The sequence below is a fragment of the Rhodotorula toruloides genome (genome assembly GCF_000320785.1).
Source record: "Rhodotorula toruloides NP11 unplaced genomic scaffold Scaffold16, whole genome shotgun sequence".
Taxonomy (NCBI): Eukaryota; Fungi; Basidiomycota; class Microbotryomycetes; order Sporidiobolales; family Sporidiobolaceae; genus Rhodotorula; species Rhodotorula toruloides.
Genome location: NW_015622976.1, coordinates 72,791 through 98,648, shown reverse-complemented (window position 1 = coordinate 98,648; position 25,858 = coordinate 72,791). Strand labels below are relative to the sequence as shown.

The window sequence follows — 25,858 nt, the reverse complement described above, 5'->3', positions numbered from 1 at the left end:
CTTATCCCCTTCGTCTTTCGTCCTCGCGTGTTGTCCTTTTTCCACTCTTCAGCAGCTGCAACTCGTTCGCGCTTAGTCCCGCATCCCTTCCTGGTTGTGATTGAACGAGAGAACCTGAGTGCGAGGTGGCTGACCAGCGAAAGCGCAGCGGCTGAGCCTGTCGACCGCGAACTACTCGACGCAATGCTGGAGCTGGACGACCTGGGCGTGCCGAACACACTCTCATCGCAAAGCGCGAGAAGGCGACAGTGACGAGGTGTGGAGGCAGGGAAGCAGCCGCAGACGAAGCAGGCGTGGTAGCGTTCACAATCGAGGCGAGCGAATGCTGCGTGAACGGGAGAAGAGCGAACGAGTCCTCGCTTCGCTTCCGCGGGTGCTGTTCACCGTCGCAAGGCAGCAAAAAGCGTGGCTGCACTGGCAGGCCAGGGTGTCCAGACGTTGCGGCAGAGGTAAAAGGAAGCGAGAGCAGCGTAGAGCGACAGCAAAAAAGCGAAGTCGCCCAATGTGGGGCTCGAACCCACGACCACCAGATTAAGAGTCTGGTGCTCTACCGACTGAGCTAACCGGGCCTTGCTTGAGGGGGCGGCTCAATTCTGCCAATACAAACCATCAATCTGCTTGTCACTCCTGCGCTCCGCCCCTCCGTTCGCTCGCTCGTCTTCTCACCTCCGCCTCGTCGCTCTGCCTCCTGCTACCGGCTCTCCTGATAGCGCTGCACTGCTCAGCGCGCCTCTCATGCCTCTCCTGCTCGCCTGGCGTCGTCGCGGAACTCCCTCGCACCCTCCTCTTCGCTCAACAAAACGGGCCTCCTCTCGAAGCGGTTCGTGCTGAGCGGACATGGGCTGGACAGGAGTGCATAACGTCGTGTTGAGACTTCCCTCGCTGCCACGGTCCGGTCTCTGGACTCGTTGCTTGAGCTTGCGGTGCTGGCTCGCACGACGCATCAGGTTCGTCCACTCCCGTCGCTCTCCCTCCAGACGCCAAACTGACCTTAGCCCCTCAGGCTCCTTTTCAGTAGCTTCGATCCCTTCGGCGACTCCTGGACGAGCCCGAGCCCTACTCGTCCGAGGATTCTCCTTCTTCTTGCTCCTCACCCTCTCGGCGCTTCCCTGCCATGCCTCGTTCGGATCCGCCGCCTGCTAGTCGACGACTCCGCTCAGCCACAGTCTCTGTTCGCCCGCTGCCAGTCCCACCTCCCGTGCGCCCGACCAGCTCACGCCAGCAGACTGCTCCCACCTCGGCGCCCGAACCCGACGCCGCAGGGCCAGACGCAGAGCTTTGGATTCGACGACCGCAGAGGAAAGCGAGTCTGCGCGCATGCACGAGCAGAGGAGAAGGCGGAGAAACGGCGAGGGGCGGTGCAGACAGGAGCGAACGAGCGGGAGGGACGGTCGAACGAAGTGCGCAAGGTGCGCTCGCTTCTCCTGCGTGAATTGATTCTCGAGCATGCTGACAGCGCACGAAGAAACAGGCCAGCTCGATTCCCTCGACGCCGAGCACGCCTCGTCGTCTGTCTCCCTCCTCTCCCAGACCGACACGCTTGCCTCTTCCTACGCCCCGCAGACGAGCAGCTCCGACATAACGACACTGTCTCGCTGCAGCTCTTCGCCCTCCACCCGTTCGCCCGGCCGCGAGGTCCCTCCTCTCCCGCAACCCATCCCTATCGCAAGCCGTCCTGCTCTTCACCGCCGGCATTCTTCGGTCGACTCTTCGACCATTCCCTCATCTCTCTCCCTCCCGATGTCGAATGCGCCAATCGCGCCGGCTTCCTTGCCCTCTTCCTCGCGACAACGATCCTTCCTCGCAGCAGTCTCGGCCGCACCCTTCTCGAATCTCGTTCCCGTTTCCGACTCCGCCAGCAACTCGCGCACTATCGACAGCTACACGGCAAAGCGACTGCCGCAGCGGAAAGTGACGACGTTGACGGTGGGCGAAGGCGAGCCGGCTCGCGTCCTCAGGCGCAAGGCTTCGGTGACGGTGCGAGGGAGGTACGGAGGAGCCGGCGGGGGACACGACAGATCAGTGGCGCTGCCGAGCAGACGAAGCGTCTCGACAGATCGCCCTCGGCCCTCGACATCCGCCGGCCGACGAGCAGAACTTCCACCCTCTCCTGCCTATCCCTCACGCACATCCCGCGCCGGGACTTTTTTCCACACGACACCCCCTCTCGCGCCTCCATTACCGACGATAGCCTCGGCAATGGCGTCGCTGAGCAGCGAAGCGGTGACGAGCGCCACCTTCGCCACAACTCCTTCTCGCGCGCAACTCAGCAGACCCAGCAGCAACCGGTCTGCTCTCACAGACTCGTCTTCTCCATCCGACAGCGACTCGAGCAAGTCGGCTTTCCGCAGCGGGATGCTCAAGCTGAAGAAGTCGACGGCGAGTCTGCGAGCAGCGCTAAGGTCCAGCTCGCACAAGCACGACAAGGCGCCGCCTCTCCCTCTCCAAATACCCTCATCGTCGTCGACTTCCTCCTTTGGCGAAGAGAACCTCGTTACGCCGCCCCTGCCAACCGCGAAGCCGTTGCAACCCGCTACCGACTTTCCCGACTCACGACAACCACCTACTTCGCCTACAACGCCGCGACGCAGCCGCACACGACCTCGCACGAGCCAGCAGCAGACCGCCAACGTCTCGCAAGATCGCCTGCCGCGGCACTGCTCGCGTACACTCCGTCGGGCGGCAAGTACGAGCCAGATTGGCCGTCGCCTCCCCGTCTTGCCGGATACTCGGCCACCTTCACCGCCGCCAGTACCACGAGCAGCACGGACGCAGTAGAGACAGGCGGACAGAGGAGGAGGTTGCTGCGGAGATGAGCGACGCCGTTATATATCGACATTAGACCGCGACTTGTAATGCTCGAGGACGCCTTACGATTTGCCAGACAGGGGACCACCCTTCTCTTGCACAAGCACGCCTTAGTGGAGGTCGACCCAGCTTGCGACGCGCGTTGCAGGCGCCGGACGAGCCGCTTCTCCCTCCTTGTCCTCCTCGTCCTGCCCGACTTCGCACCCTCACTCCCCCTCTTCGCCTCGAACGCTCGCCTTCACCTCATTCGCATCCGAACTAGCAGCCCCTCTTCTCCTGTTCAATCCTGCTCTCTCAGGCCGCCCTTGCCAGGCATCGGTGGCCTTCGCAAACGCTTCATCCCAGGCTACGACGGCTCGCCTCACCTCTCCAACGTCTCCTGGCGCCGCGCCTGCGCCGCCAGTAGGTGTCTCGTCGACGGCATGCCCCGGCAATGGAGAGGAGGACCCCACAGGTCACGCTGGGACGGACGCACCTCTTGTCTCTTGACTGTTGCTCGCCCTCTCGCCCCGGTCCTATTGCGTTGTTCTGCTCTGCTCACCCGATCCTGATTCGACATGCCCTCTACGAAGCACGCCTCCGTCATCCCTCAGCTCTCGTCGCCGCCGACCCTCTCGGCACGCGGCCAGCGCGCGCTCATCCGCCCGCCCCTCTTGCGCTGCTCGCTCTTCGAGTGCCAGTACAACGCGTGCTGCAACCATGCGGGACTTCTGAACCTCGGAGTCGCCGAGAACGTGCGTATACACAGCGAGCACGTCTCGCGGCCTTATCTCGACGGAACTGACCTTGTGTTTCGCTCAACAGAGCCTCTGCCTCGATTTCCTCGCCGACTACTTCAAGAAGAACTTCTCGCTCGAGTACAGCGACTTTACTGTGCGTACCTTGGGAGATTCCGTTCCCCGCTCCGCTATTGACCTTCGGGTGTTCATGCAGTACGGCACCGCCTTGACTGGCAGCTTGCGCCTCTTTGCCGCACTCCGCAATCTCTTTGACGTTTACTTCAACGCGAGCCAGCCCGTCCTGCCCGAGCATATCGTCGCCGGAACAGGCTGCTCGTCTGTCATCGACTCGCTCGTCTCGGTCCTCGCTGACGCCGGCGAGGGCATCCTCGTTGCCAAGCCGCACTACAACGGCTTCGTCACTTCCTTCCGATGCCGCAACGAGGTCCTCACGATCGGCGTCGACGTGCCAGCCGGCAAAGAGGCCTTGCCCGAGTCGCTCGATGCCTTCGAACGCAAGATCGAAGAGTGCAAGGCTCTCGGCGTCAACATCCGCGCCATAATGCTCTGCAACCCGCACAATCCGCTTGGGTTCTGCTACCCCCGCGAAACCCTCCTCGCCTACCTCCGCTTCGCCGAGTCGCACAACATCCACCTCATCAGCGACGAGATCTACGCTCTCAGCGTGTACGACTCGGACCTTCCATCGCCCGTCCCCTTCACCTCTGTCCTCGCCCTCGACCCCATCGCGGAAGCAGGTTGCAACCCTGAGCGGGTTCACGTCGTCTACGGGCCGTCGAAGGACTTTGGCGTCAACGGCCTCAGGCTCGGCGTCGTCGTCACGCGCTCAAACGCCGTTCACACGGCGATGGAGTCGAGTGCGCTGCTCATGAAGATCTCGAGCGCGTCGGTGCGTATATCTCGCTTCGCCCAACCAAGACAAGTGAATGACTTTCGTTACTCGCAGGACGCCCTCTGGTCTGGCTTGCTGCTCGACTCCGTCGCCCTCCCGCACTACCTCGCCCTGAACCGCTCACGCCTCACCTCCGCTTATGCACGCGCAACCTCGTTCCTCAAGACCCACCAGATCTCGTACCGCCCCGCCCAAGCCGGCCACTTCGTCTGGGTCGACTTGTCGAGGTACTTGCCGACGCAGGACGAGGAGGGGAAGGTATTGGAGGATATTGTCGAGAGGGAAGAGATGCTTGTCCAGAAATTCCTTCGGCACGGCGTCAACTTGGTGCGCTGCCTTCCCCTGCCTTGAACACACAAAACTCTCCCAGTACTTACCTGAAGCCGCCTTGCAGGGCCGCGCGAGCGCCTACTCGGGCCAGCCGGGCTACTTCCGCCTCACCTTCACTCTGCGTCCCGATTATTTTGAGGTTGGCCTCGCAAGACTCGAGGATGCTCTCGCGCCTCTGCTAGTCGACTCGAAGCGGGACTGACATTCGTGGACACCCCGCAGTGCGACGGAGGACAGCCCGCCTGCTCGAACTGCACGAAAATGGGCCGCGACGACTGCTCGTACCAGCGCGTCTCTGCGTGCGTCCGCTCCACGCTGCTCGCCAGGAGGACGACAACTGACATGTGATGCACGCAGCGAGGAGAACGACGAGGTCAAGGCGCGCAAAAAGATGCTCAAGGCGCAGAAGGAGGCGGGCGGAGGAGGAGGAGGCGGTGGCGCTCTTGGCAGCCGCCGTCGCTGGAACCGCAAGCTCGACCTCGGCCGCTCTACCCGCCGTCGTCGCACTACGACGCCGTCGACGAGGTCGCCGTCCCCTGCGCCCTCCAACACCGGACTCACCCCCGCCGCCTACGACTGGTCCGTCAAGTCGCCCTCCGAACCCTGCGCCGCTCCTCCCGCCGCCCAAACGAGGCAGCCGTACTTCGACTACCCTGCCGCTGCTGCCATGCTGCCGACACCGCAAGAAGAGGCGTCCGCGCATGTCTTCTCGCCGCCGATGGGCTCGCCCTACGACGAACGTCCGACCTACGTCGCACCCGCCTTCGCGGCCTGTCCCTTGACGCCGCCCGAAGAGCACTTTGTCCCGACGTCGCGCAGCATCGCGTGCCCGCCGATCCAGGAGGTCTACTCGCAACGTCCGACCCTCGTCCACTACAACTCGGCGCCGTTCGTCCAGCAAACTGCGCCCTTCGCTGTGCAGAGCGCGATGATGCCGCTGATGGTCGAGCGTTCCTGGGCGCTCCAGCAGTCTCGCCACGCCTCAATCCATACGCTCGTCTCGCCCGACCCCTCCGCTCCTCCTTCGCCGACCGTTCCTCGCGGCCTCTCCCTGCCTGAAACGACGCCCCTCGTCGCACCCATCCCGACTCGTCCTCCTCAAAACTGCGAGTTCCTCACCCACCACCCGACGCCGAGGAACAGCTGGGACGGCACGGCAGCTGCGTACGCAGTGCGTCCTCCGCGAGACGAGATCCTCGCGCCTGCGCCGGTCCCGAGCTGGGACGCCGTCCTCGCCGACGACGAAGTCGACTCGTCGGCGTGCTACACCGAGTCGTGGGTCGACACGCAGAACCGCCAGCCGCTCGCGGATTATTTCTCGAAATACCAGCAAGTCTGGTGACTTCCTCTCTCTCTCTTGGGTCTCTCGCGGGATGTTTGGGAGTCGTAACGTTCTGTATAATCGCTTGCGTACCTTGCTTGTTGTTTGCAACATACAGACCCTCTCTCTTGATCCGTTTTTCCCCCTGCCTCGTCCCGCTTGTCCCGTTCGCTCGTCCCGCTCGTCTTGTGCCCGCACTCGCTTCACGCTATAATGGGTTTCCTGACAAGGTAGACTCGGTGCACAACCGCTGCGCTCACCCAGGACTCGCGCTGACCCGCTCGCACGCATCCGAACAGCGCCGCCCTCGTCTCGTCGTCCTTCCTCCTCGGCACGCTCTTCACGAGGTGCGCCCAGCCGCTTGTCCGTGAACCCAGCTTCCTTGCTGATTCGGCCTCGCTTGCACAACAGCCTGCTGTGGGACTCGACGGTGCTCTATGGCCTCACCGCACCTATCTCTGAGGAGACGATCGAGGCGGTCGAGAACTACTACTTGACCTGGTGGAACGGCGGGATGGCCGTCAAGTCGTTCATGCACATCGTCGTGCGTTGCGCCGTCCCCTGACCGCTTCGAGCGCCGAGAAAGGCGGGCTGACGGGTTTCGCGACTTGCGTGGACAGATGGTCGTCTTGTTCCTCTCGCTCATCGCCAAGTGGGCTCGCAAGGGCAGCGAGACGGCTTACTACTTCTCCGGCGCGTCAATCGGTGCGTTCCTGCCCGCGCTTTCGCCTGAAGCCGCTGGCTGACCTCGTTGCTCGTCCAACAGTCGCTCTCGTCGTCTGCGCTGCTCTCTACATCACTGTTACGCTCCCTTCGATCCGCCACATCGCCAAGTGAGTTGGACATCTCGCCGCTTGTTCGATAGAAAGTCGTTAACAACTCTCCTTGTCGCAGGGACCCGTTCAACAAGTCGGCCCTCATCCTCCCCGGCGAAGACTTCTTCACCCGCATGCAGCAATGGCTCGCCGACCGCAACTCTGGCACGCTCGGCAACCGCGCGAGGGAGAACATGAAGCTCCTCGCCAATATTGAGCCGATGGACTGGATGCAGAGGGTCCAGCATGTCCAGGTCATGTCCGCCGCGAACACGATCATTGCGGTCCTTCTCGTTGGTGTCGTTGTTCTTCAGGTGCGTTCGAGGCTTGGTTGAGCGAGGGGGAACGAGACTGACAATTGGCAACGCAGGTTTCGGAGTGGTATGTCGAGGACACGATCGTGCGCGAGGCAGAGGAGGAGGCACGCAAGCAGCAGGCCGCCGCTCCCGTCACGGTCGAGAAGAAGAAGCAGTAGATGAGGTCGTATCAGCGCACAGGGTCACCTCTCGTTGCCAGCTTCGTGCGGTGAGTGATAGAATCAGCAGTGAGGTAGGGGGTCGTGAACTAGTAAAGCGATGCGAAAGCGGGCTACAGTAAATCCTGCAAGCTCATCAACGCCGTCAGGGCTGGGAAGCGAGACGAAGGAGAGAGTACTCACGGAAAGTACAGCAAATCTTGAACGGAAAGCGAAGACCGTCTATCGCCCAGCGACTTCGGTGATCTCATCATCGGCGCTCGACCTCCTTCGCTCCGTCACGACGCCCTCAAGCGCAAGCGCAGGCGGTGGGGGAGGCGGATCCGCAGCTGCGTCTCTCGCGCGCTCGTACGCCGGTGGACGGTCCATCGCACGCAAGTGCTCAAGAGACTGTTCGGTAAAGCGGACGGAACCGAGGTTGTACGTCCCGGCGCGCATCAGGTCTGCCGGACCATCGGTGAGAGGGCGGTCGTCCGGGTCGAGTGAGGGCGTCTTGCTGCCTCGTCGGCCAAGGGCGTCGGATGTGGGCAGGGCGGTGCGATTGACGGCTCGTTGGCGGCGACGACGGAGGAAGAAGAGGAGGGCGAGGATGAGCAGGATGACGGCGAGACCGCCGACGACGCCGCCGGCGATGGCTCCGGCGTTCGAGTGCTTCGAGGTGTAGTCGTTCTTGCTGTTAATCAGAACAACGACTGTCAGCACACCTTCGTCGGGGCAAGGTGAAGACGCCGACGGACGGGCAGACGGCGCCTGAGCCAGTCTGGACGACGCGGAACTGGCTGTACGCCTGCTGGCCCTTAGCGTCATGCAGCGAGAACGTCTGCGCAAGTATAGAGTCAGTCAGCCAGTCTAAAGGAGCGTGAGAGAAGCGGACAACGCACGATGTTCGCGCCTGGGAGGAAGTCCGCAGTCCAGCGAAACACTCCCGGGCTGAACTGCAACGGCAGCTGCTCCAGCGACGTCCCGTTGACGTCTCCCGTCGCAATCACATTGATCGTGTACGGCGGAGTCCCTTGACCCTGCGTTGAGGAGGTGAGCGGAAGGTCCTCGGAAGCCAGAGATCGTGGTCGTTGTACGCACGAAGACGAGGTAAGACTGCTCGCAGGACGTGAATGGAGGTGCAACGATGAATGGCTGGTACAGCGGCGCCGCCATGGCGAGTTGACGAGGTCGTGGGAACGGTCGTTCGAGGTGGGGCGAGACGAGCGAGGACGGGCGAGGAGCGGGATCAGTCCAGCGCAGTCTGCCTTGAGTAGTGCACCACTTCTAGCCTGCACAAGCAGCAGCACGAGCGAGTCGAGCGGGATGGCTGGTGTTGAGGGATGTCAACCATCGCTTGCTTCCTGACATCTCGCGACACCAGCTCGAACGGACTCAAGGGGACGCTGGGAGGCACCATGGTGAGCCCAGAGTCGCGTCTAGCCCAACCGCACCGCTCACCGTTTCCTTCCAGTTCCCGGATTCCTTCATCTCCAGAAATGCCCTCCGACTGCTCATCCTCACACTCGACAGCACTGTGCCGCTGAGTGCGCTGTGGCTCATTGCAGCCTACTTCTGCCACCCTGCCTCGCCCGCCATCGCCTTTACGACGTGGTTGCCCGTCTCGGACGCAGCCGAACTCGTCCTGCGCTTCCGGCATCCGCTCGCTCTCGTCACGCTTTGGGCCGGAGCAGAAGTGGCATGGTGGATTGTGTCGTGCGTTGCGCGGATAGGGCTGGACAGGAACTGGTGGGGAGAGCGGCAGGAGGACGAGGAGATTGGCAGCGAGGAGCGATGGAGGTTGTGGAAGTCGATGCTCGAGTCGACGCGCGATCCGTGGGACTGGATGGGCTCGGCATTCCTCCCGGCAACGCACAAGCGGGCGGCGAGAGGCGCGGCTGATCCGGCGCTCAAGAAGGTCAAGATGGAGACGGTCGGTCGAACGAACGTCGAGGAGGTATACTTGTTCTTTCGTTCAGTCCGCAAACGTACTGACGTTCTGCCCTCGCAGTTCATCGCCCACTTCATGTTCAACGCAAACCTGCGCGACCTGAAGCGCGACTCTCTCGCCCGCGCCGAGCTGCACTCGATGATCCTCCTTCTCGAAGCACAAATCACCCTCTCTCGCCCCGGCTCCCAACCCTTCCGCTTCCTCCGCGGCCGCTCGCGCCATCGCGTCTTCCAGCTCTCCAACGAGCCGCTCAGCGTCGGCCACCATCCCCTCGTTTTCTATGCCGCAATCGCCTTCGTCTCGCAACTTTCGAACTTCATCCTGTACCTCGCCGGCTTCCGCTACTATGGCGCAGGAGCGGTGCGGCGTCTGCGCTCTACTTTTCCGAGCGCACCTACTGACTATCGCGGCTTGCAGTGGACCTTCACGCCCTTCTTCATGCGCTCGTCTCGACGCTTGCTCGAATCGGTCCTCGACCCGCTCGAGGCGTCTCGCATGGGCGACGCCCGTCTGGCAGAACGCGTTGGCTACTGGATGAAGCCGGCGTCAAAAAAGGCTCAGGAGGAAGACCTCAAGCCGGTGCGCTCCCGTACTCCTCGTTCGATTTGGCTTCAAAGGCTCATTCCTCGTCTTCGCAGCTCGTTTTCTGCCACGGCATCAGCGGGACGTTTGTCCTGACGCCCTTCCTTGTCTGCATGTCATATTTGACCGGTTCGTCCACTCTGCCTTCTGCTACACGTGCGAAGCTGACTGCAGCTATCCACAGGTCGTGCGATCTTCCTTCCCGAAGTGCCCTACGTCTCGATGCGCCTCTCGCCGCCGAGCGCTATTCTTACTCGCCTGGAATACGTCGCCGCCGTCCGTCGCATGTTGTGGGCGCATGGCTTTGGCTTGACGAGCCTTGATGCCGACGAGAACGACTCGGACTTCGACGAGGAACACGATGAGGAGGAGTGGCGGAGGGGCAAGGCGATTGTAATCGCCCATAGCTTCGGGACGGGCGCAGCAGCGTGGTTGCTCAGGGACGCAGTGCGCGCCATCCCCTGACCTCCGCGCAGTTCAGATGCTGACACTGCTCTCAAACAGCCCGACATTGTTGCTGGATCGGTCCTCATCGACCCGATGAGCTTCCTCCTCTTCGCCTCCGACCTTCCTCGCAACTTTTTCCGCACGAAGTGCAGCACGACCGGCGAGATCTTCTTCGTGCGTATCATTCGCCATTACTGCTGCTGCCTGCGCTCACGCCACCTTCACAGCGCTACTTCGCGGTCGAGCGAGGGATCAACCATTTCCTCTCGCGCCACCTCCGCTGGTCCGACTCGGTCATCTTTGGTCCTCGGCCCGTCGCGCCTCTTCCCGACCGCGTCGTTCGCGCCCTCGTACCCAAGTGCGCGCAAGAACCGCTCGAGCCGCCTCTCGACATTCCCAACTATGCGCAGTGGGTCAGCCCCTGTCCCCAAGGTCCTCTGGTGCGTTCGCTTGTCCTCTTCACTGCGTCCTGGAGGTCCTGAAAGCTGACTTGTCTTGAATGCCGGTCTCGCAGCCCTCGGTCGTCTTCCTCTCGGAGAACGACTGTATCCTGCCGATCGAGAAGGTCCGGCGATATCTCGAAGCGAGCGGCTTCTCAACTGGCGCGTCATCCTCCACCGATGCGAGCGCGGTCGAGAAGGTGCTGAAGATCGAGGGGAAGAAGGAGGAAGGCGTAGGGGGCGACACAGCAGAAGATGGTGCGGCGGATGCGGACAAGCCCGACAGCGAAGACGAGTCGACTCTCGTTTCTTCCTCGACCTCGCTCATCGATCCTTCGACTTCCTCCTCGTCGACCGTCGCACCCAGCAAAGCCGCCGACGCCTCACTCTACATCGTCCCTCACGCAGAACACGGCGCCATCCTCACTCCATGGGTCATCTTTGCGCAAGAGTGGCCGAAGAAGGTTCGCGACGCTATTGACAGGGTTGAACAGGCGTCGGCGCGATGGGAAACGATGGACGACTAGCCTGGCGGGTGTAGATGATCGTGTCGCCGAGGTGGTGACTTGGATGTAGATTCATGAACTGCATCTCTCGCATCGCCTCAACAACGACAAACCGATACATGCTCGGCGATGCAGGAAATGCGACAACAGGAGTAGAGGCGAGAGAGAGGGAAGTAGGAGAACTAGGTCGCCGTGCCAAACTTGGGGATGCGAAGGAAAGCGTCGCTGCCCCAACCCTGCAGCGTATAGATGTCGAGTCCACCGTCGAAATACTCTGCGTACATCCGACTCAGAGGCAATCCGATCCCGCTCCGCATCTGCGCATCAATCAGGTCTCGCTCCGCTTGTCCGTCCGCGCCGTCGCCTAGACGCTGTCGCCGTTCGAGCTGCTCCTTCACCGTTCCTGTCAGTTGCGTAAGCGATCGGAGCGCCATGATGCCCGTCGCGTTCGGATCTGACGGCGCGTCGGAGGAAGGGAAAGTCGCAGAGGAGGAAGAGGTGTCGGCCGAAGGGAGGGTATTCTCGGAGGCGACTGCGGCGAGTGCGGCATGGTGCTGATAGTATCGTCGCATGTGACTGAAAGAGAAGATGTCGAGACGTTGTGCGGAAAGAGGGGCGCTGGCATTGACGGAGGGGAAGAGCGGGTTGGCGGCCATGTCGGACGGGTCGGGTGGTAGGCCGCCGTAGGGTGCGATACCGCCGCCCTGGTCGGAGACGCGGATGGCGAGATCTCGTGGTCGGTGGACGATGGTGATGAGAGTCGGGTGGTCCTTCGCAGCCGAGCCGTGCGCCGAGACGGTCGCATGCGTGGCGTTCTTGATCAATTCGAACAGCATGAACCTGTGAAAAGACGTCAGCGAGAGCGCTATAAGGACGGTATAAAGGAAAGGGCGCACTCGAGGTGTTCCGAGATGTAGGCGAAGGTCTGGTCGGTCGCGCCTTCGACGACGATCGGCACCTCGCTCTCCGGTCCTCCCAGCGCCTGCATCAGCTCCCCGCACTTCTTGACGACATCCGCCGCATTCAGCTTCGTGTCGACGATCCCGACCCTCGTCTCTTCCTCCTCATTCACCGCCCGATCCTTCCCCTTCCGCTGCCGTTCTCGGAATTGCTGCGTCAAGGCGATATGCTGTTCGGTGATGACTCGTCGAGAAATGCGGGAACGGAGCATGCGGAGCATGATCCGATCGAGGGCGGCGGGCGGGAGTTGCTGAGTCGAGGCTTCGGCGACGCTGTACACGAACGCAACGAGCTCGTCAGTCGGACTTGTCCCGAGACGGATATCGACTGCCTGTCAGCAGCGTGACGCACCCGATAGCGAGCTCGGGAATTACGACGCGGTGCTTGTTGAGCGTTCCCTGCATGTACTGGCAGAACCGGTCGTTGTCCTCGAGACTCTTGATCGGCGGGAACGTTCGAATGCCTTCAAACGCTTCGAGGTAGAGGTCGTAGACGTGCGCCATTCGGGGATGAGATGCTACACCGAGAGGGAGCTCTTGCAGGTCGCGCAGACGGTGGGAGAGGCGAGTTGGCAGTTCGGTGCGAAGCTGTGCGTAACAGTCACAATGCCCTCCAGTCAGACTTGCGCTCGACGAGCATGGCTTCAGCTGGACAGGTAGGGCGTAATCGTCAACGCACGAAGTTCCCTCCCTTGATCAGTTTCTCCGCCTCCTCCTTCTCACCCTTGTTCCGCCCCGCGTTGCCGAAGTTGATCATGTGCTTCAAGCTGATCGGCGTAGACGACTTGGCGGCGAACGATTCGATCAGAGCGTTGAGGTAGAATGCCGGGACGGCCGACTTGCGAGGAATGGTGGTCATGTCGGCGAGCGGGATAGGAGGAGGCCGTCAGGGGCGAGATTTTGACGTCGTTGGCGCGATTGGCCACTTGTCAATGGAGAAGCGGAAGAGACGGAGATGAGTGGGGAGGAGGACGCGGGAGGTGCAGGTCGGCTTTGATAGCAGGGAGAGAGGCTGTGGCAGTGAGAGAGCATCACTGTCAGTCTTTCCCAACTCCAGGCGGTCTCATTGCGAGCACTCACCCTGCACAGTTCCTCCAGAAGCGAGTCAAGGGGAAGTCGGGGTGCAGGACGGCGAGCACACAAGCAGGCGTCGTAGGAGCTGTTAGAGGGTCGAGCAGCAGTCACAAGCAAGCTGTCGAGCTACTGCCGGGCTTCTCAAAGCGAGTTGGGCGGGAACAGCGGTTGTCGAGGAGGCCAACCGGTGCAGGCGAGGGTCAATCGGTCACTGTTCGCTCGTCTCGCGCTTTCAAGGCTAGCCTGGCTTGGAGATGCCCGGCCAGCCTGCTACAGTCATCGCCCGCTGGTCTGCAGCCAATCCACAGACCAGCGTCCCGCTTCTGGGCCGCTCGCTCACCGTAACCCGATCAGGCGTCTCGCTCGGCAGGAGGGCTGTCCAGATACGTGCGCTGCGACTACCGGCGAGCGAGGCGAATGGGAAGGAAGGGCGGAACATGTACGTCGTGCGGGCGCTCGACGGGAACGCAGAGAAGGTCAGCGTGTTTGTCGAGGATCCTGCGGTACCCGCTGTGACGAGCGCAAAGGGCAAAGGGAAGGCGGAACCGAACGAAGACGACGATTTAATGATCGTGGAACCCGAGGCGAAGAAGGAGAAGGACGACTCGCCTGCGCACACACGCTGGACCTATTCGTCTATCGCCCTTCCCTCGTCCTCCTCGTCCGCCAACTCTCCGCTAATCAACACCGTCTTCGACACTTTCATTCAACGAGCCCTCTTTGCGCCGGCGCAGCCTGGACCACCCACCGGGCAGAGGGACAGCTCTTACTGGCAGCCGCGAGCGCAGTACATCGCTATCGAAGGCTACACGTTTTCCGTTGGAGCGGCTGCGGGCTCAGCAGGCGAATGGGAGGTCAAAGTCGGCAGTGTGCTATTGAAGGGCGGAACAGCAAGCGGAACAACGAAAGGCTGCGTCGTCGAGGTGCGCTTCCGAACGTGCCTTCGTAATCTCCTCCGCCGTCAACTTATCGAGTCCTTCCCCCACAGGCTACATATCTACCCGTTCCTCACTTACCCGCCAACTCGACCTTCATCAAAGACTTCCTCCTCTCGCTCTTCCCACCCGCCGCCGTCCAGAACAACGAGATCGAGTTCCTTCAGCTCGGCGAGGACGAGTTCCACGAAGCCGGTATGCTGGACTCTCACGAACCGAGCGAGGGCGAGGAGCCGGGCGAGTGGGAGTGGCAGGACAAGCATTCGACCTATACGTGCGTCTCGCGTCCTTGCACGGCGAATCTCACATGTGTTGCCGGCGCTCTGTGCGCTCTGACTCTCTGGTCTTCTACAGGCTCGTACAGCAGTTCAAGAAGGAAGGACTCCTCTAGAACGAGCGCTATACGTCTTTGCCGCCTCTTCTCGACACCACAAACTTCCCTCATTCTCCGCCAGTCGTCGCTCGCCTGTTGTTGTAGCTCGTCAAGCTTCTCTTGCATTACATGTTGTGTTCGTATCGAAAGAACGCGACTTGACAAGTCTCCCAACTTCATCAACTCGTCCATTTCTCCTCGTCCCATGTCACAACAAGCCGCTTACCTGCTCCGCGAGTTCCTGCTAGCGACCAACTGGAACACCTGGGACAACCACTATGCCTCCCTGACGCACCCATCGCGACAGCTCCTCGACTTCTCCATCCCCTCCGGGCTCCACTTCGCGGTCGCCTCGCACCCGACACTCAACTTTACGCCGGGCGTGAACCTCTCTTCGCTCGTCCCAGAAGTCCCAGTCACCTACCCGCCGTCCCCCGCACCTGTCCTCGGCCCTCCAGCAAGCCCACTCCTCGCTGGACAGCTCTCGTACCTCTTCAGTTCGGCACCCATCTCTGCGACCAGCTCTAAACGTGCGGCGGAAGGCGATGCGCGAATACGCTTCAAGGATGTCGTGCAGAGCTTTCCGTTCGAAACGGTACCGGTTCGACCAGAGTTGCGGGAGGATGCGCTGCCGACTTGGAAAGGCGGCGAGCGAGTAGACAAGGCTGGTGAGTGCGTCCCGTTGATTGCTCCAGGGCTCTTATGACTGACAGAGCATGTGACGCGCGCGCAGACTTCCTCCTCTATGGCCGACTGTACGTGCCAAACCCTCGACTCGACGCTCTCTACGTCCACCGCCTCTCGCCAACCCTCCAAGCCCTCGTCTCGCTCATCACCGTCCCCTCTCCTGCCCCTCCACCGACGCTGACCTGGGAGAACACCGACCCAGCCGCCTCGCTCTCCGCCTCAACCTCGTCCGTCGCCGGCGCATCCGGCCCAACGTCAGGTCCCCTTGCTCGACTCAGCGAGCTCGAGCTGAAGCTCCAGCAGGACACGGGCCGGTGGTCCGCAGAATACAGCTATGCTGTGGGCGACGGGATGTGGGGATTGAGAGGGTTGTACAATTTCGGTCGATGGGGCGAACCAGGAGCAGCGTCGACCGCTGTGCCTGTCTCGCCGGGCACTGGAGGTGCAGGACCAGAGATGAGGGAACGAGCGGTCGACGAGGAGGACGAGATGCCTGCGGGCCTGAAGGGGCGTTGGTCGGCGGGCGGCGAGATCTACTTCTCGGCGCAGGAACGGTCCGCAGGCGTCTCCACCGGCGTGCGGTTCACGACGATCCCTGAGTCGGCTGGTGGACCTCCTCAACCTCCGACTTATATCTCTGCGACGATCAACCCCATCATGGGCCAGCTTTCGACCGCTTACGCCGTACGAGTCGGCCGAGACGCAAGTCTGGCAAGTCGATTCGACTTCAACTTGTACTCGTACGACGCCGACTTGACCGTCGGAGGCGAGTGGTTTCAGCGGAGAACGCCGGCGAAGGACAAGGCGAGGGAGGAGGAGCACAAAGCGGGTGCAACGTTCGACGCGTTTGGGCGAGGCGCAGATGACGAGGAGACGAAGCGAAGACGGCGGAATAATGATGCGGAAGACGAGGTACTGGGCGTGCTCAAAGTGCGAGCCTCGACGAACGCGGTGCGTTTAGCTTCCTCTCCTTCGATCCCAAGGGGGCTCGCTGACCGGGATTTCCCATCAGGACGTCGCCATGCTGTGGGAAGGCCGATTAGGCGACTTCATCGTCTCGGCCGGACTCGTCGCCGACATCCGTCTCGCAACCCAAAGTCGCGGACGCATCAGTCCCATCCGGAGTATCGGGCTGTCGGCGTCTTACTGGGCTTGACGATGCTGGGACTCTTTGTAGGGCGCAATGCAGGTCTCGGTACTGATCCATTCCAGCTTCTATTCTGCAAGTGTCTGTTCTGTCCACCTCAGAACTCGTCGTTCGCGGTTGGCCCGGCGATGATGATCTTGATGACGCCGTTGCCGTCGTCGCCCTTGCCCGTTTGATTCGCCTTGAACGCCTCCTTCGCCTGTGCGAAGGGGTAGCTGCGGGAGGGGTTGGGTCAGTGACCGAGGATGGGCGAAGGAGAGGAGGCGATGCGCACCGGTGCGAGATGAGCGATGAAAGATTGACGGCGCCCCGAGCCACGAGGTCGAGAGCGAGGCGGTAGACATCGGGACCGTAACTGGCAAAGCGAAGAAAGTCAGTAGCTCGCTGAAGCGGAGTCGAGACGGTTGAGCGCACCGGAAGGAACCCTTGAGAGTGAGCTCGTGCGTGAGGATGGTGTGCATGTCGAGCGTGATGTCGGGCTTGCCCATGCCGACCTAGGAAGCGAGATTGCATCAGCGAAGGGAACAGCGCCTGGAAGCGAGGGCGGTTTACCTGGACAAGCGTGCCGCCGTGACGGAGGAGGAAGACACCAGTCGCGATGCAGACCTCGGCGCTGAACACGGAGAACTCCGTCAGCACACTTTGAAGCTTGGGAGAAACAAAAGAACGCACCCAGAGCAGTCAACGACGAGGTCAACACCCTGCGGCCCACGCTCCTCGAACCCAAACTTCTGCCGGATCTCGGCGGCCTGCGACGAAGCGGACGTTAGCGGGGCTTGTTGGAGGGGGGGACTGATGGTGGGCCAGACTCACATTCCTCCGCTGGTAGTCGACCTTGTCCTCACCCTGGTTCGGCTTTGACGGCACATAGATGTCGTGAACGAGACCCTTATCCTTGGCGAATTGAAGGCGGTCCTCCTGGATGTCTGTGCGGCGACGGCAAAACGCTTAGCTCTCGCGCAACATCGCTCCGTTCAGAGCAGTGAATCTAGACGCACCAACCGCAATGACCAGCCTGGCGCCAAGTCCCTTGGCCACAGCAGCAGTCAACAAGCCGACCGGACCCGCGCCGAAGACGACGACGTTCGCGCCGGGCTTCATGTCGCCGATCTTGGCGACTGCGTGAACGCCGACTGACATGGGCTCGAGCTGTGCAACAGCGTACATTGGAAGGAGGCGAAATGAGCTGTGAGTCCTCGTTTCGCCCAAAGCCAGTACGCGAATCGCACGCACCAAGGCGCCTTCCTCGAGAGACATGCCGTCGGGCAGCTTGTAGCACCTGCGAGGAAAAGCGAAGGCGTGAGTCGCATGTGGAGCGACGAAATATGATGTGCGGTACGCACAAGTCGGCAGGGAGAATGTAGCGGCCGGCCAGAGTGCCGTCGTAAGGAGGCGTCGCCGCAAAGATCATGTCGGCGCAGCGCTGCGGAAGGCCGTCACCTGGTCAGCGTGCGTCTCAACGGGCAGAAGTGATGCTGCGCACCTCGTAGTGCCCGCTCTTGCACTCGGAGCAGACGCGGCACGACTTGCCCGGCTCGAGAGCGACACGGTCTCCCGGCTTGACGTTCTTGACGTTCTTCCCAACTGCCTCGCCCGCTCAGTCAGCTAGCAAGTTTCAGGACGAGAGGGAAGCCCGCAAACGTACCCTTGACAACGACAGCCGCCGTCTCGTGGCCGAGAATCATGGGTGCCTTGACGACAAAGTCGCCAATTCGACCGTGGCACATGTAATGCGAGTCGGACCCGCAGATTCCCGTGGCCTTGGGCGCTACGATGGCCCTGCAAGAGGAGGAGATGGGGCAGACGGAGCGAAAGTTGGGTTTGATAGGCGCGAGAAGGAGTCGAAAGCAGGGAAGAAGGGCATGGCGAGAGCGGCAGTACCATCTGTAAGCGTCTTTGCTGCTCCTTGAACGCAGAACAGACCGCTCGACGCACTCATCCTCGCCGCATTCTTCTGGCAAAGGGCGATCCTCGAACCGGACGTCCTGGATGCCATGCAGGACCTACGGGGTGATCGGTTCTCTTCAGCAAGCTCCTCGCGAGTCTCGGCAAGGCGGAAGAACGCACGAAAGCGGGGTTGTGAGGCGGGACAGAGGTGTCTTCCTTCGCAGAGTGCGAGGAGGCGGGTGCCGTCATCGTTTCGTTTGAGGGTGCGGCGGTTCGACTAGGTGGCGAGAGAGCGAGTTCTCTAGCTGTTGCAAGCGAGCAAGCGACTGGCGATGCAGTTGTGAGCGAGAGAGAGGCGCGAGAGACGGAGAGGCATCGGAACCGCTGCGGGGGGACGAGATGCCTCCACTTGGCGCGTTTGTATTCGTGGAAAGGTAATCATGAGTGTAATCAGTTGTATTGCCAGCGGACAGCAGGCGAGCCGAGCCGCTGCGACGGACCGCGGACTTGAGACGAGCAAGGGCTTCTCTCGCTTAACTGAAGATGCGCGGAAACGGTGCTGCAGTTACTCTTTGTACATCTTGACGACTCGGCAGCGAGGAGAGAGCGAGAGGGGCAGGGGAATAATGCGCGGCGCGGAGAACGACGAGGGAGAGGGAAGAGACGGAGAGCGGAAAAGGAGTGGTACAACGAGAGCCTCTGCTGAGGAACAACCAAATGCCGCAATACGCCTGAGCCTGGCCTCCCTGCGTGAACCAAAGCGAGCGCGTGCCGCGAAAACGAGAAAGTCGAGGAAAAGGGTACGACGACGATGGAACGAAAGGCGAAGAAAAGGATGGGAAAGGCGAAGAGGGCGAGTATGTATCTAGCCGGAGTCGGGTCGAGAGAAAGGCGAGAAGGAATCGCGAGTCGAGCGCCGAACGACTTAAGGCGCCTCGCCCTCGGCGGGCGACATCTCGCTCAACAACTTGTCGACCTCCTCCTCTACCCGTCCAAATTCCTGCTCTGCATCGCTCCCTCTCCGAGCCCGAACCCCTGCTGCGTCCGCTCGACGACCGAAGGCGTCCTCGCCGGCGAGCTCGGCGTCGACCTGGTCCTCGATCGAGCTGTCCCTCCCGTTCCCGGAGGACTGGCGCTCGACGGACCGGTCCCCGTCCGCCTCCGCAGTTGACGGAGCGGATGAACGGCGCTCAACGCTCCTTGTTCGAGCTGGTCCGCTTCGAGCGTCGACGACCTCGATGCTCGCGTGAGGTGTCCCGTCGCTTTCAAGCTCGACGTGCCGGGGACTCGGAGGTGCGCGTCCGGCGCCGACGACGGTGGCGTACTCGGGCGGGAAGGGCGTTCGGACTGCGTGGGCTGGGAGACGGAGGCGAGGCGCCTGAAAGGACCGGTCCTCGCTTGCTGAGGAGGATACGTCGTCTCGGACGTCTGCGTGCGAGATCGGGAGGATGGGCGGCTTGGTGTCGCTCCCGGCGTGTTGCTGCTGAGGAAAGGAAGAGCCGCGAAAGAGGCTCGTCCCCCAGCTCCTCAGGGCCGAGTAGGCCGGAGGATTGGGGGACGTAGGAGTTTGTGGGTTGTTGGCGGGGTACTGAGAACCGTGGTGAACGGAAGAAGCCGAAGACGAGGCGTCGTGACCGGAGGCGGGCTTGGTGGGCTGGAACGAGTGCAAGTGAACGCCATCGAACGCGCCGTCGTGCGTCGCACCAGGCGCATGCAGAATCGAGTCGTTGTCGTTCCCACCCGCGGCGCCAGGACTGGGCGGCCGCGAAAAGTTCGGAACGGGTTGGTAGCGGTGTTGCGAGCCCGAGCCGTCGTCGACGAACGAGAGGTTCGGGAAGTACTGCGACCAGGCGCTGGTGGAGTGCGTGCCGTCGGGCGTGCGCGAGCCGGGCGAGCGGTCGGTCGAGGGGAAGAGCCAGACCGGCATGTAGAAGAGCCCGCCGGGCTTGTCGCCCGAGGTCGAGGCGGACGGGCCGTCTTCGCTGCGTCGGAATTGATTCGACGGCGTGCCGCTCCTCAATCCGAAGGGCGAGCCGGGTCGACTGCCTGGCGTGCCGCGGCGAGCGAACGGGAGCGCCTCGTACGGGAGGGCGATCGGGCCAATCTGGCGCGGCGTCGCCTTGAACGGCGAGCGCCTGAACCAGAGCAGGCGCGCGACGCCGAGTACGACGACCGCGAGTCCGGCGTATATGAGCGCCATGCCAAATTTGCCGAGGAAGGTGATGAACCCAGCGTCGTCGGCGTGCCAGGACGACCCGTAGTAGTGATCAAAGTACGAGTCTTCCATCTCGGTCGCGGGCGCATTCTTGCCGTACCACCGGCGTGGGAGGACGCGCACTTGGCGCTCGACACCGTCGGGCGTGTCTTTGGGCCACATGCCGTACACCGCGGAAAGGAACATGGGTCCCGTCGAGAACATGACGGTCGGGTAGTTGGTGCCGTAGGTGTGGTCGAACGTGATGAGGTTGTGAATGACGAGGTCCATGAACGGGTGTGCCGGCTCGGCGAACATCAAGTCGTTCGAGACGCCGACGGGAATCGTCTGCGGGAGGATGACGCGGAAGTATCGCAGCGGGTCGAGGTTGCGCCGGCACCCGATGTCGAGGTCCATGTAGATGCCGCCGAACTTGTGCAGGACGAAATAGCGGATCACATCGGCGCGCTGGATCGGGTACGTGTAGCCGTCGAAGGTCGAGAGGAACCAGGGGTAGTGCTCGGCGATGAAGGCGCGCGAGGCCGCGTCCGACCACAGTCGGAATTCGCTGCGCGTGTAGGTCGTCAGCGCCGAGTGGATGTGAAGAAGCAAGATCTTGGAACGCACTAGTCGGGGTGCAGGTCGATGCAGCCCTGGCGGACCTTCTCCCACCGCTCGGGGAGGATGTCGGTCTTCCACGTCGCGTGGATAATTTTGGGTATCCGCGGCTGCGGCAAGTCGTCGCGTCCTCCCTCTCCCGCCGCCGCGACTGCCGCCAACGTCGAGTTGTCGGCGAGCCATCCGCGCTCCTCCAGCCGCTGCAACAGGTCCTTCACCGACTCGTCCCTCGATGCGTCCGTCTCAACTAGCACGCCAGCAGGCTCAGCAGTCGCCTCGTCCGCGGGGGGGACGACGACATGCTGTTTGCCCGCGTCCGGCGCCTTGGCGGCCTCGTTCGCGAGCTTTTCGACGAGCGCCATCTCGTGCTCCTGGATGACATCCCTCGCGTCGACGCCAAAGTACTGCACGACGGTGCTGAGGACGATGGCGGTGCCTGCGAGGATGAGGGCGATGAGGATCACCAGGACGGTGATTGCCTGCGCGAGCGGGTGTCGGTCAGCGCGGCATCGCGAGTAACAGTGCGTGAGAGCCGCGTGCTCACCCTCTTGACCGACATGGCTGGGCGAGACGAGGCGGGGGTCGACGAGGGGACCGCGCTTCGGTGGGGGCGAGTCGGGCGGGTGACAAGTTGCGCTGGCGGTGAGGCTGGGCCCTCGAGGGGGATGTGAGGGCGTGTTGCGGTTCTAGTGCGAGTCCAGCGTGTCTATCTGCGTGGGATCGGGGGTTTCGAGGGTGTGGTGCGGAGGTTGTTGGCGCGAGCGAGCGAGCGAGACGAGCAAGAGTCGCGCGCGCTCCGTTCGAGTTGGCTGTTGGTCGAGTGTGTGTGTAGCAGCAGTCACTCGAGTGCAAGCTGCTGTCTGACCAGCCAGGTGAGCCAGAGAGGGCGAGGCGGACACCGGCAACAGCACCTCGCTGCTCGCAGGCACGCCGCGCGACTTCGCCAAATTCCAACCACAACTCCTCCGTCCGCACAGCCGTCCTCACTACCAGCTGATTACAAGCTTGCACAATACAGCTCAGTCGAGTACCGCCGGCGTCGTCCAATCGCCAGCGCGCCTGCTCTCCTCGCTCGCCTCCGTCGTGGACCCTTCGCACCGTGACGCTTCTCTCGACAATCGCAGTCTCTGTCCTCCGCGGCGCTGCTCCTTCCTGCGCTTGTCACTGCTGCGCGAGTGCCCAACGTCAGCAACGAAGCGAGAAGTGCGCCTCCGTGCCCCGTGTCGGATGCGACGGGGCTTGCTTCGACGCGAGGAGGTGACGACGGTCTGCTGCGACGCTCAACGAGATGAGAGAGCGAGTTGCAATGATGCGGAGGCAATAGGTTACACCGGTCTATCTATATTCAGCAATACGAGCGAGAGTAACTTAGAGAGTACACAGACGGAGACAGACGCCTCAGTCCTCTGTATTGGCAAACTTGCTCCCTCGCCTGTACTTGTGGCCCAACTTGAAGAAAAGGAAGGGGAAGGGGACCATCGCGAGGCAGAGGAAGGCTGTGAGCATGAGGGCGTACTGGGCGCCTGCGAGCCGAGCGAGCGGGTTAGTTTTGCGGAAGAGGAGGAGGAGGATGGCAGGGGGACGAACCGAGACGGTGGAACATTTGGATCGTGAAGAGTGGGAAGGCTGCGCGAAGCGATTGGGGCGGAGGGTGTCAGTGGGAGGATGGAGAGGTAGGGAAGGCGAATGTGCGTACCGGCTGCGAACGAGCTTCGCATAGCCGAGTTGGCTGCCATGGCGCTTGCCGCAACGGGTCGGAAGGCGTCGACGAGGTCTGCATGTGTCGAGACGGCGAGAGTCAGCAAGGGCGGAGGGAAGGAAGGAGGAAAGGGCGAAAAGGGACGCACAGACGAAGACGGCTTGGAAGGACCACACGAGTCCGACGCCGAATGGGACGGTCGCAATCTGTTTCGAGGGCGATGTAGCGACGAGAGGGGGGACGCAGAGGTGTTCAATGGGCGAGATGGAAGGTTGCGAAGGTCAGCACTCCCCTCTGCTCCCTTTCTACAGCCAGGAGCGAAAAGCGCAACGCACCAACGACACAATCCAATGGACGCTCGTATACGTCGTGAACGCGAACCAGAAGAGTGAGACGGGGACGAGGCAGACGCCCCAGAGGCCTTTGCGGAGGTGTTCCTCGGGAGGAGGGCGGCGGCCTAGTTGGGTTGCTTTGAGGCGGTAGTAGCTTCATAGAATAGGAGACGTCAGCTCGTGTAGCGGAGGGAGAGGAGAAGGCAGAGATGGGTGGGATGAGGAGAAAGAAAGAGGGGGAGGAGAGAGTGAGGAGGACGCACCGAGCCCAGATTGGGTGACACAGCGCACCAGCGACGATGCCGATACCGATTGGGATGTATGTCAGACCAACAATCTGCATCTTGCTGTTCAAGCGAAGCGGGAGCATCAGCGCAGTCCCGTACGCTGGAGGGAGGGGGAGGAAAAGGCGAAAGGACGTACAAGCCGTAACCTTCTGCTCCGTAAACAATATTGAATGCTGAGAAAAACATATAGAGAATGCCGAGAAGCAGTGCCGTCCATGTGCACAGCGCCAGAGCCATTGGTTCCGTCGCGAGGATCTCTGCCAGCCGCGAGCGTCAGCAAACTCCCCCTCCAGCTCAGTGAGGACGTCCGCTGACGCACGGAAAGGCTTATAGCACGACACCATGATGACCGTCGCGATACTCCGCTCGTCGACTTCGACTGGTGCGCGGACGTCCGTCCGACCTGCTTTGCGCAGACGTTGCGCCTTCTTCTTGAGGATCGCTTGGAGGTAGGTTTCGGGGACAAAGACGAGCAGGGCGACGAACTCGACTGCTGACCAGCTGCAGCGACATCGGGAGTGTCAGCTTGGAGAACTGGTAAGAGGGGAGAGGACGAACGCACATGAGGAGGATGTACCACGTCCATCGCCAGTCGAGGTTCTGGTTGATGAAGCCGGAGATGATTGGTCCAGCGACGGGTCCGACTACGCGACGGGAAGTCAGTATCTCGCGGCACGACCAGGAGTTGCGGAGGAAAACGCACGGAAGGGACCCGCCGTATAAGCGCTCATCGGCGCGCCGGTCTCCTGCGGCCTGAACAAATCCGCCACCGTCCCTCCTGCGACCGAGAGGAACGACGAGGCGAAGGCGCCGGAGAGGAAGCGGCAGATGAGGAGCGTCGCAATGTTGTTTGCGAAGGCGACACCGAAGTTGAAGGCGATGTAGACGGCGAAACCGACGAAGTAGACGGGTGAGCGGCCGTACCTGCGAGAGGGGGCATGTCAGCGGGAGAAGAGCGAGCGAGAAGGCGAACCGGGTCGCTCACCACTCGGACAGCGGTCCAACAAGCAGAGGGAAGATACCCATGCCCAGGACGAAGAGCGACAAGCCAAGTGTCGCGACCTCAGCGCTGACATGAAACTCGCGCTCGACGCCGGGATAGGTGAAGGCGATCATGGACGAGCAGCAGGTGATGCAGAATGCACCGGAGGTGACGATGGATACGATGAGCCATTTGCGGGCTTTCGAGAAATTGAGGGGTCTGCGAGGGGAGCATAGGTCAGCGGGACCCAAGAACCGGTAGGAAGACTGTAGACTCACGATAGAGGGTCGTCGGGTCCTCGCAACCGCACAATGGGCACGCCGTTCTCAATCGCGACGCCGTCCTCGTCTCGCTCCTGCGGCGTAGCAGTCCCATTCGCCGTTCCCGCAGCCTCCTTGCCCTCAGACGGCAGCACATCTCGTCTGCCAGAAGCCTCCTTGCCGCCTTGCTTCTCAACGTCCTCCAATGTGGGCCCCGGTGCGCCAGCTTCGCCTCGTGCAGTATCCTTCTCCTTCTCTCGTGACCCAGACGCTTCGATGCGGGTCGCGGTACTGCTGGACCGGGACGATGAGCGCGACATCATCGCGAGGCGGGTGAGCCGAGCGGCGAAAGCGGCGGTCGCGGAAGTCGATGCAAGCGAAGCGGTGGAGCAGAAAGGGGAGAACAGTAGCGGGAGGATGTCGTGCGCGAGGTGCGGAGGCTGACAAGCGCTGACTGAGCGCAGGGGACAGTCAAGCGGTATTTTCCCTCGGCGGAGAAGTGGAGGCACCGTCCGCCCAAGTTTGGTGGTGGGTCGCAGCTAGACGACTCGTGGGACGGCCGTGGAGAGGTCAGCAGCGAGAGGAGCAGCAGGACCCGAGCCAGAGTGGAGGAGGAGCGAGGAAGAAGGAAGGTTGGGAGGAACAGGCGGCGGTTCTGTCGCAAATGTCAACCTCGCAGGGCTGGCTTCTGGTCGTACTGCGATGCTGCACGTCGTGCGAGATGACAAGCTGCGGGAATGGGGCGGGAGAAAGAGTCAAAGGGTCGAGGAAAGACGAGGGGCGCTTCGAAGCGACGTTGGCGCCGCTCGACTCGGTCTGCATGGGCCAAAATGGGTCAGACACCCTCCCAACGTCCTCCTGGGGGTTTCCCGCCCCAGACTCCGCCCGAAACGACGCTGGGAGGCAAGAAAAGCGGCGTCGACGGTTCGCGAGTGATGAGGATGGCAACTCGGTGAGGAGGGAGCGCCGCGAGCTGTGAGCGGTACGAGGCGGTAGCTGCGAGTGTAGCGAGTGCCACAGCCTGTTCAAACCCGTCTCGAAGTGCAGTAGAACGCGAGGAAAAATGAGCTGTTCGAGGTTGACATCGCGGTCTCAGTCGCTTTGACCTCTCTCCCTCCCCCCCCTCACTCGCTCACAC

At 62.0% G+C, this 25,858-nt stretch overlaps 12 protein-coding genes across 12 annotated transcripts; 7 read left to right on the top strand and 5 right to left on the bottom strand.

Moving 5' to 3' along the window:
- Positions 1-1,114: 1,114 nt before the first annotated feature.
- Positions 1,115-2,816, top strand: RHTO_01979 (uncharacterized protein; the record flags this gene model as incomplete). The annotated part of the gene is made up of 4 exons (XM_016415658.1): positions 1,115-1,198; positions 1,263-1,409; positions 1,531-1,977; positions 2,019-2,816. 4 exons carry the CDS (start codon positions 1,115-1,117, stop codon positions 2,814-2,816), a joined length of 1,476 nt encoding a protein of 491 aa, XP_016272228.1.
- Positions 2,817-3,365: 549 nt separating this feature from the next.
- RHTO_01978 (1-aminocyclopropane-1-carboxylate synthase) lies at positions 3,366-4,972 on the top strand (the record flags this gene model as incomplete). The annotated part of the gene is made up of 5 exons (XM_016415657.1): positions 3,366-3,542; positions 3,613-3,681; positions 3,742-4,437; positions 4,495-4,767; positions 4,835-4,972. 5 exons carry the CDS (start codon positions 3,366-3,368, stop codon positions 4,970-4,972), a joined length of 1,353 nt encoding a protein of 450 aa, XP_016272227.1.
- Positions 4,973-5,031: 59 nt separating this feature from the next.
- Positions 5,032-6,112, top strand: RHTO_01977 (uncharacterized protein; the record flags this gene model as incomplete). Its single annotated transcript, XM_016415656.1, has 2 exons — positions 5,032-5,069; positions 5,128-6,112. The coding sequence occupies 2 exons, from the start codon at positions 5,032-5,034 to the stop codon at positions 6,110-6,112; spliced, it is 1,023 nt and encodes a 340-aa protein (XP_016272226.1).
- Positions 6,113-6,304: 192 nt separating this feature from the next.
- Positions 6,305-7,381, top strand: RHTO_01976 (Shr3 amino acid permease chaperone family protein; the record flags this gene model as incomplete). Its single annotated transcript, XM_016415655.1, has 7 exons — positions 6,305-6,321; positions 6,391-6,438; positions 6,503-6,635; positions 6,712-6,796; positions 6,858-6,924; positions 6,986-7,220; positions 7,277-7,381. 7 exons carry the CDS (start codon positions 6,305-6,307, stop codon positions 7,379-7,381), a joined length of 690 nt encoding a protein of 229 aa, XP_016272225.1.
- Positions 7,382-7,603: 222 nt separating this feature from the next.
- On the bottom strand, positions 7,604-8,536 carry RHTO_01974 (uncharacterized protein; the record flags this gene model as incomplete). The annotated part of the gene is made up of 4 exons (XM_016415653.1): positions 7,604-8,054; positions 8,119-8,201; positions 8,263-8,400; positions 8,462-8,536. The coding sequence occupies 4 exons, from the start codon at positions 8,534-8,536 to the stop codon at positions 7,604-7,606; spliced, it is 747 nt and encodes a 248-aa protein (XP_016272224.1).
- A 167-nt stretch (positions 8,537-8,703) lies between these two features.
- On the top strand, positions 8,704-11,307 carry RHTO_01975 (uncharacterized protein; the record flags this gene model as incomplete). Its single annotated transcript, XM_016415654.1, has 9 exons — positions 8,704-8,781; positions 8,835-9,317; positions 9,372-9,671; positions 9,729-9,890; positions 9,950-10,022; positions 10,078-10,340; positions 10,398-10,514; positions 10,568-10,780; positions 10,855-11,307. 9 exons carry the CDS (start codon positions 8,704-8,706, stop codon positions 11,305-11,307), a joined length of 2,142 nt encoding a protein of 713 aa, XP_016272223.1.
- Positions 11,308-11,468: 161 nt separating this feature from the next.
- On the bottom strand, positions 11,469-13,104 carry RHTO_01973 (pyruvate dehydrogenase kinase; the record flags this gene model as incomplete). The annotated part of the gene is made up of 4 exons (XM_016415652.1): positions 11,469-12,126; positions 12,183-12,518; positions 12,598-12,833; positions 12,925-13,104. 4 exons carry the CDS (start codon positions 13,102-13,104, stop codon positions 11,469-11,471), a joined length of 1,410 nt encoding a protein of 469 aa, XP_016272222.1.
- Positions 13,105-13,573: 469 nt separating this feature from the next.
- Positions 13,574-14,645, top strand: RHTO_01972 (pyruvate dehydrogenase kinase, putative; the record flags this gene model as incomplete). Its single annotated transcript, XM_016415651.1, has 3 exons — positions 13,574-14,242; positions 14,308-14,528; positions 14,609-14,645. 3 exons carry the CDS (start codon positions 13,574-13,576, stop codon positions 14,643-14,645), a joined length of 927 nt encoding a protein of 308 aa, XP_016272221.1.
- A 187-nt stretch (positions 14,646-14,832) lies between these two features.
- Positions 14,833-16,470, top strand: RHTO_01971 (mitochondrial distribution and morphology protein 10; the record flags this gene model as incomplete). Its single annotated transcript, XM_016415650.1, has 3 exons — positions 14,833-15,295; positions 15,361-16,265; positions 16,327-16,470. 3 exons carry the CDS (start codon positions 14,833-14,835, stop codon positions 16,468-16,470), a joined length of 1,512 nt encoding a protein of 503 aa, XP_016272220.1.
- An 88-nt stretch (positions 16,471-16,558) lies between these two features.
- Positions 16,559-18,597, bottom strand: RHTO_01970 (xylitol dehydrogenase; the record flags this gene model as incomplete). The annotated part of the gene is made up of 13 exons (XM_016415649.1): positions 16,559-16,676; positions 16,736-16,816; positions 16,876-16,955; positions 17,014-17,074; positions 17,134-17,210; positions 17,275-17,387; positions 17,460-17,610; positions 17,695-17,740; positions 17,805-17,884; positions 17,945-18,045; positions 18,107-18,240; positions 18,397-18,464; positions 18,529-18,597. The coding sequence occupies 13 exons, from the start codon at positions 18,595-18,597 to the stop codon at positions 16,559-16,561; spliced, it is 1,179 nt and encodes a 392-aa protein (XP_016272219.1).
- A 676-nt stretch (positions 18,598-19,273) lies between these two features.
- RHTO_01969 (glycosyltransferase family 32 protein) lies at positions 19,274-21,719 on the bottom strand (the record flags this gene model as incomplete). The annotated part of the gene is made up of 3 exons (XM_016415648.1): positions 19,274-21,110; positions 21,170-21,639; positions 21,705-21,719. 3 exons carry the CDS (start codon positions 21,717-21,719, stop codon positions 19,274-19,276), a joined length of 2,322 nt encoding a protein of 773 aa, XP_016272218.1.
- An 839-nt stretch (positions 21,720-22,558) lies between these two features.
- Positions 22,559-25,043, bottom strand: RHTO_01968 (MFS transporter; the record flags this gene model as incomplete). Its single annotated transcript, XM_016415647.1, has 12 exons — positions 22,559-22,683; positions 22,748-22,786; positions 22,857-22,934; positions 23,008-23,065; positions 23,195-23,345; positions 23,455-23,538; positions 23,615-23,735; positions 23,798-23,979; positions 24,041-24,122; positions 24,182-24,402; positions 24,464-24,679; positions 24,739-25,043. The coding sequence occupies 12 exons, from the start codon at positions 25,041-25,043 to the stop codon at positions 22,559-22,561; spliced, it is 1,662 nt and encodes a 553-aa protein (XP_016272217.1).
- Between the last annotated feature and the right edge of the window lie 815 nt (positions 25,044-25,858).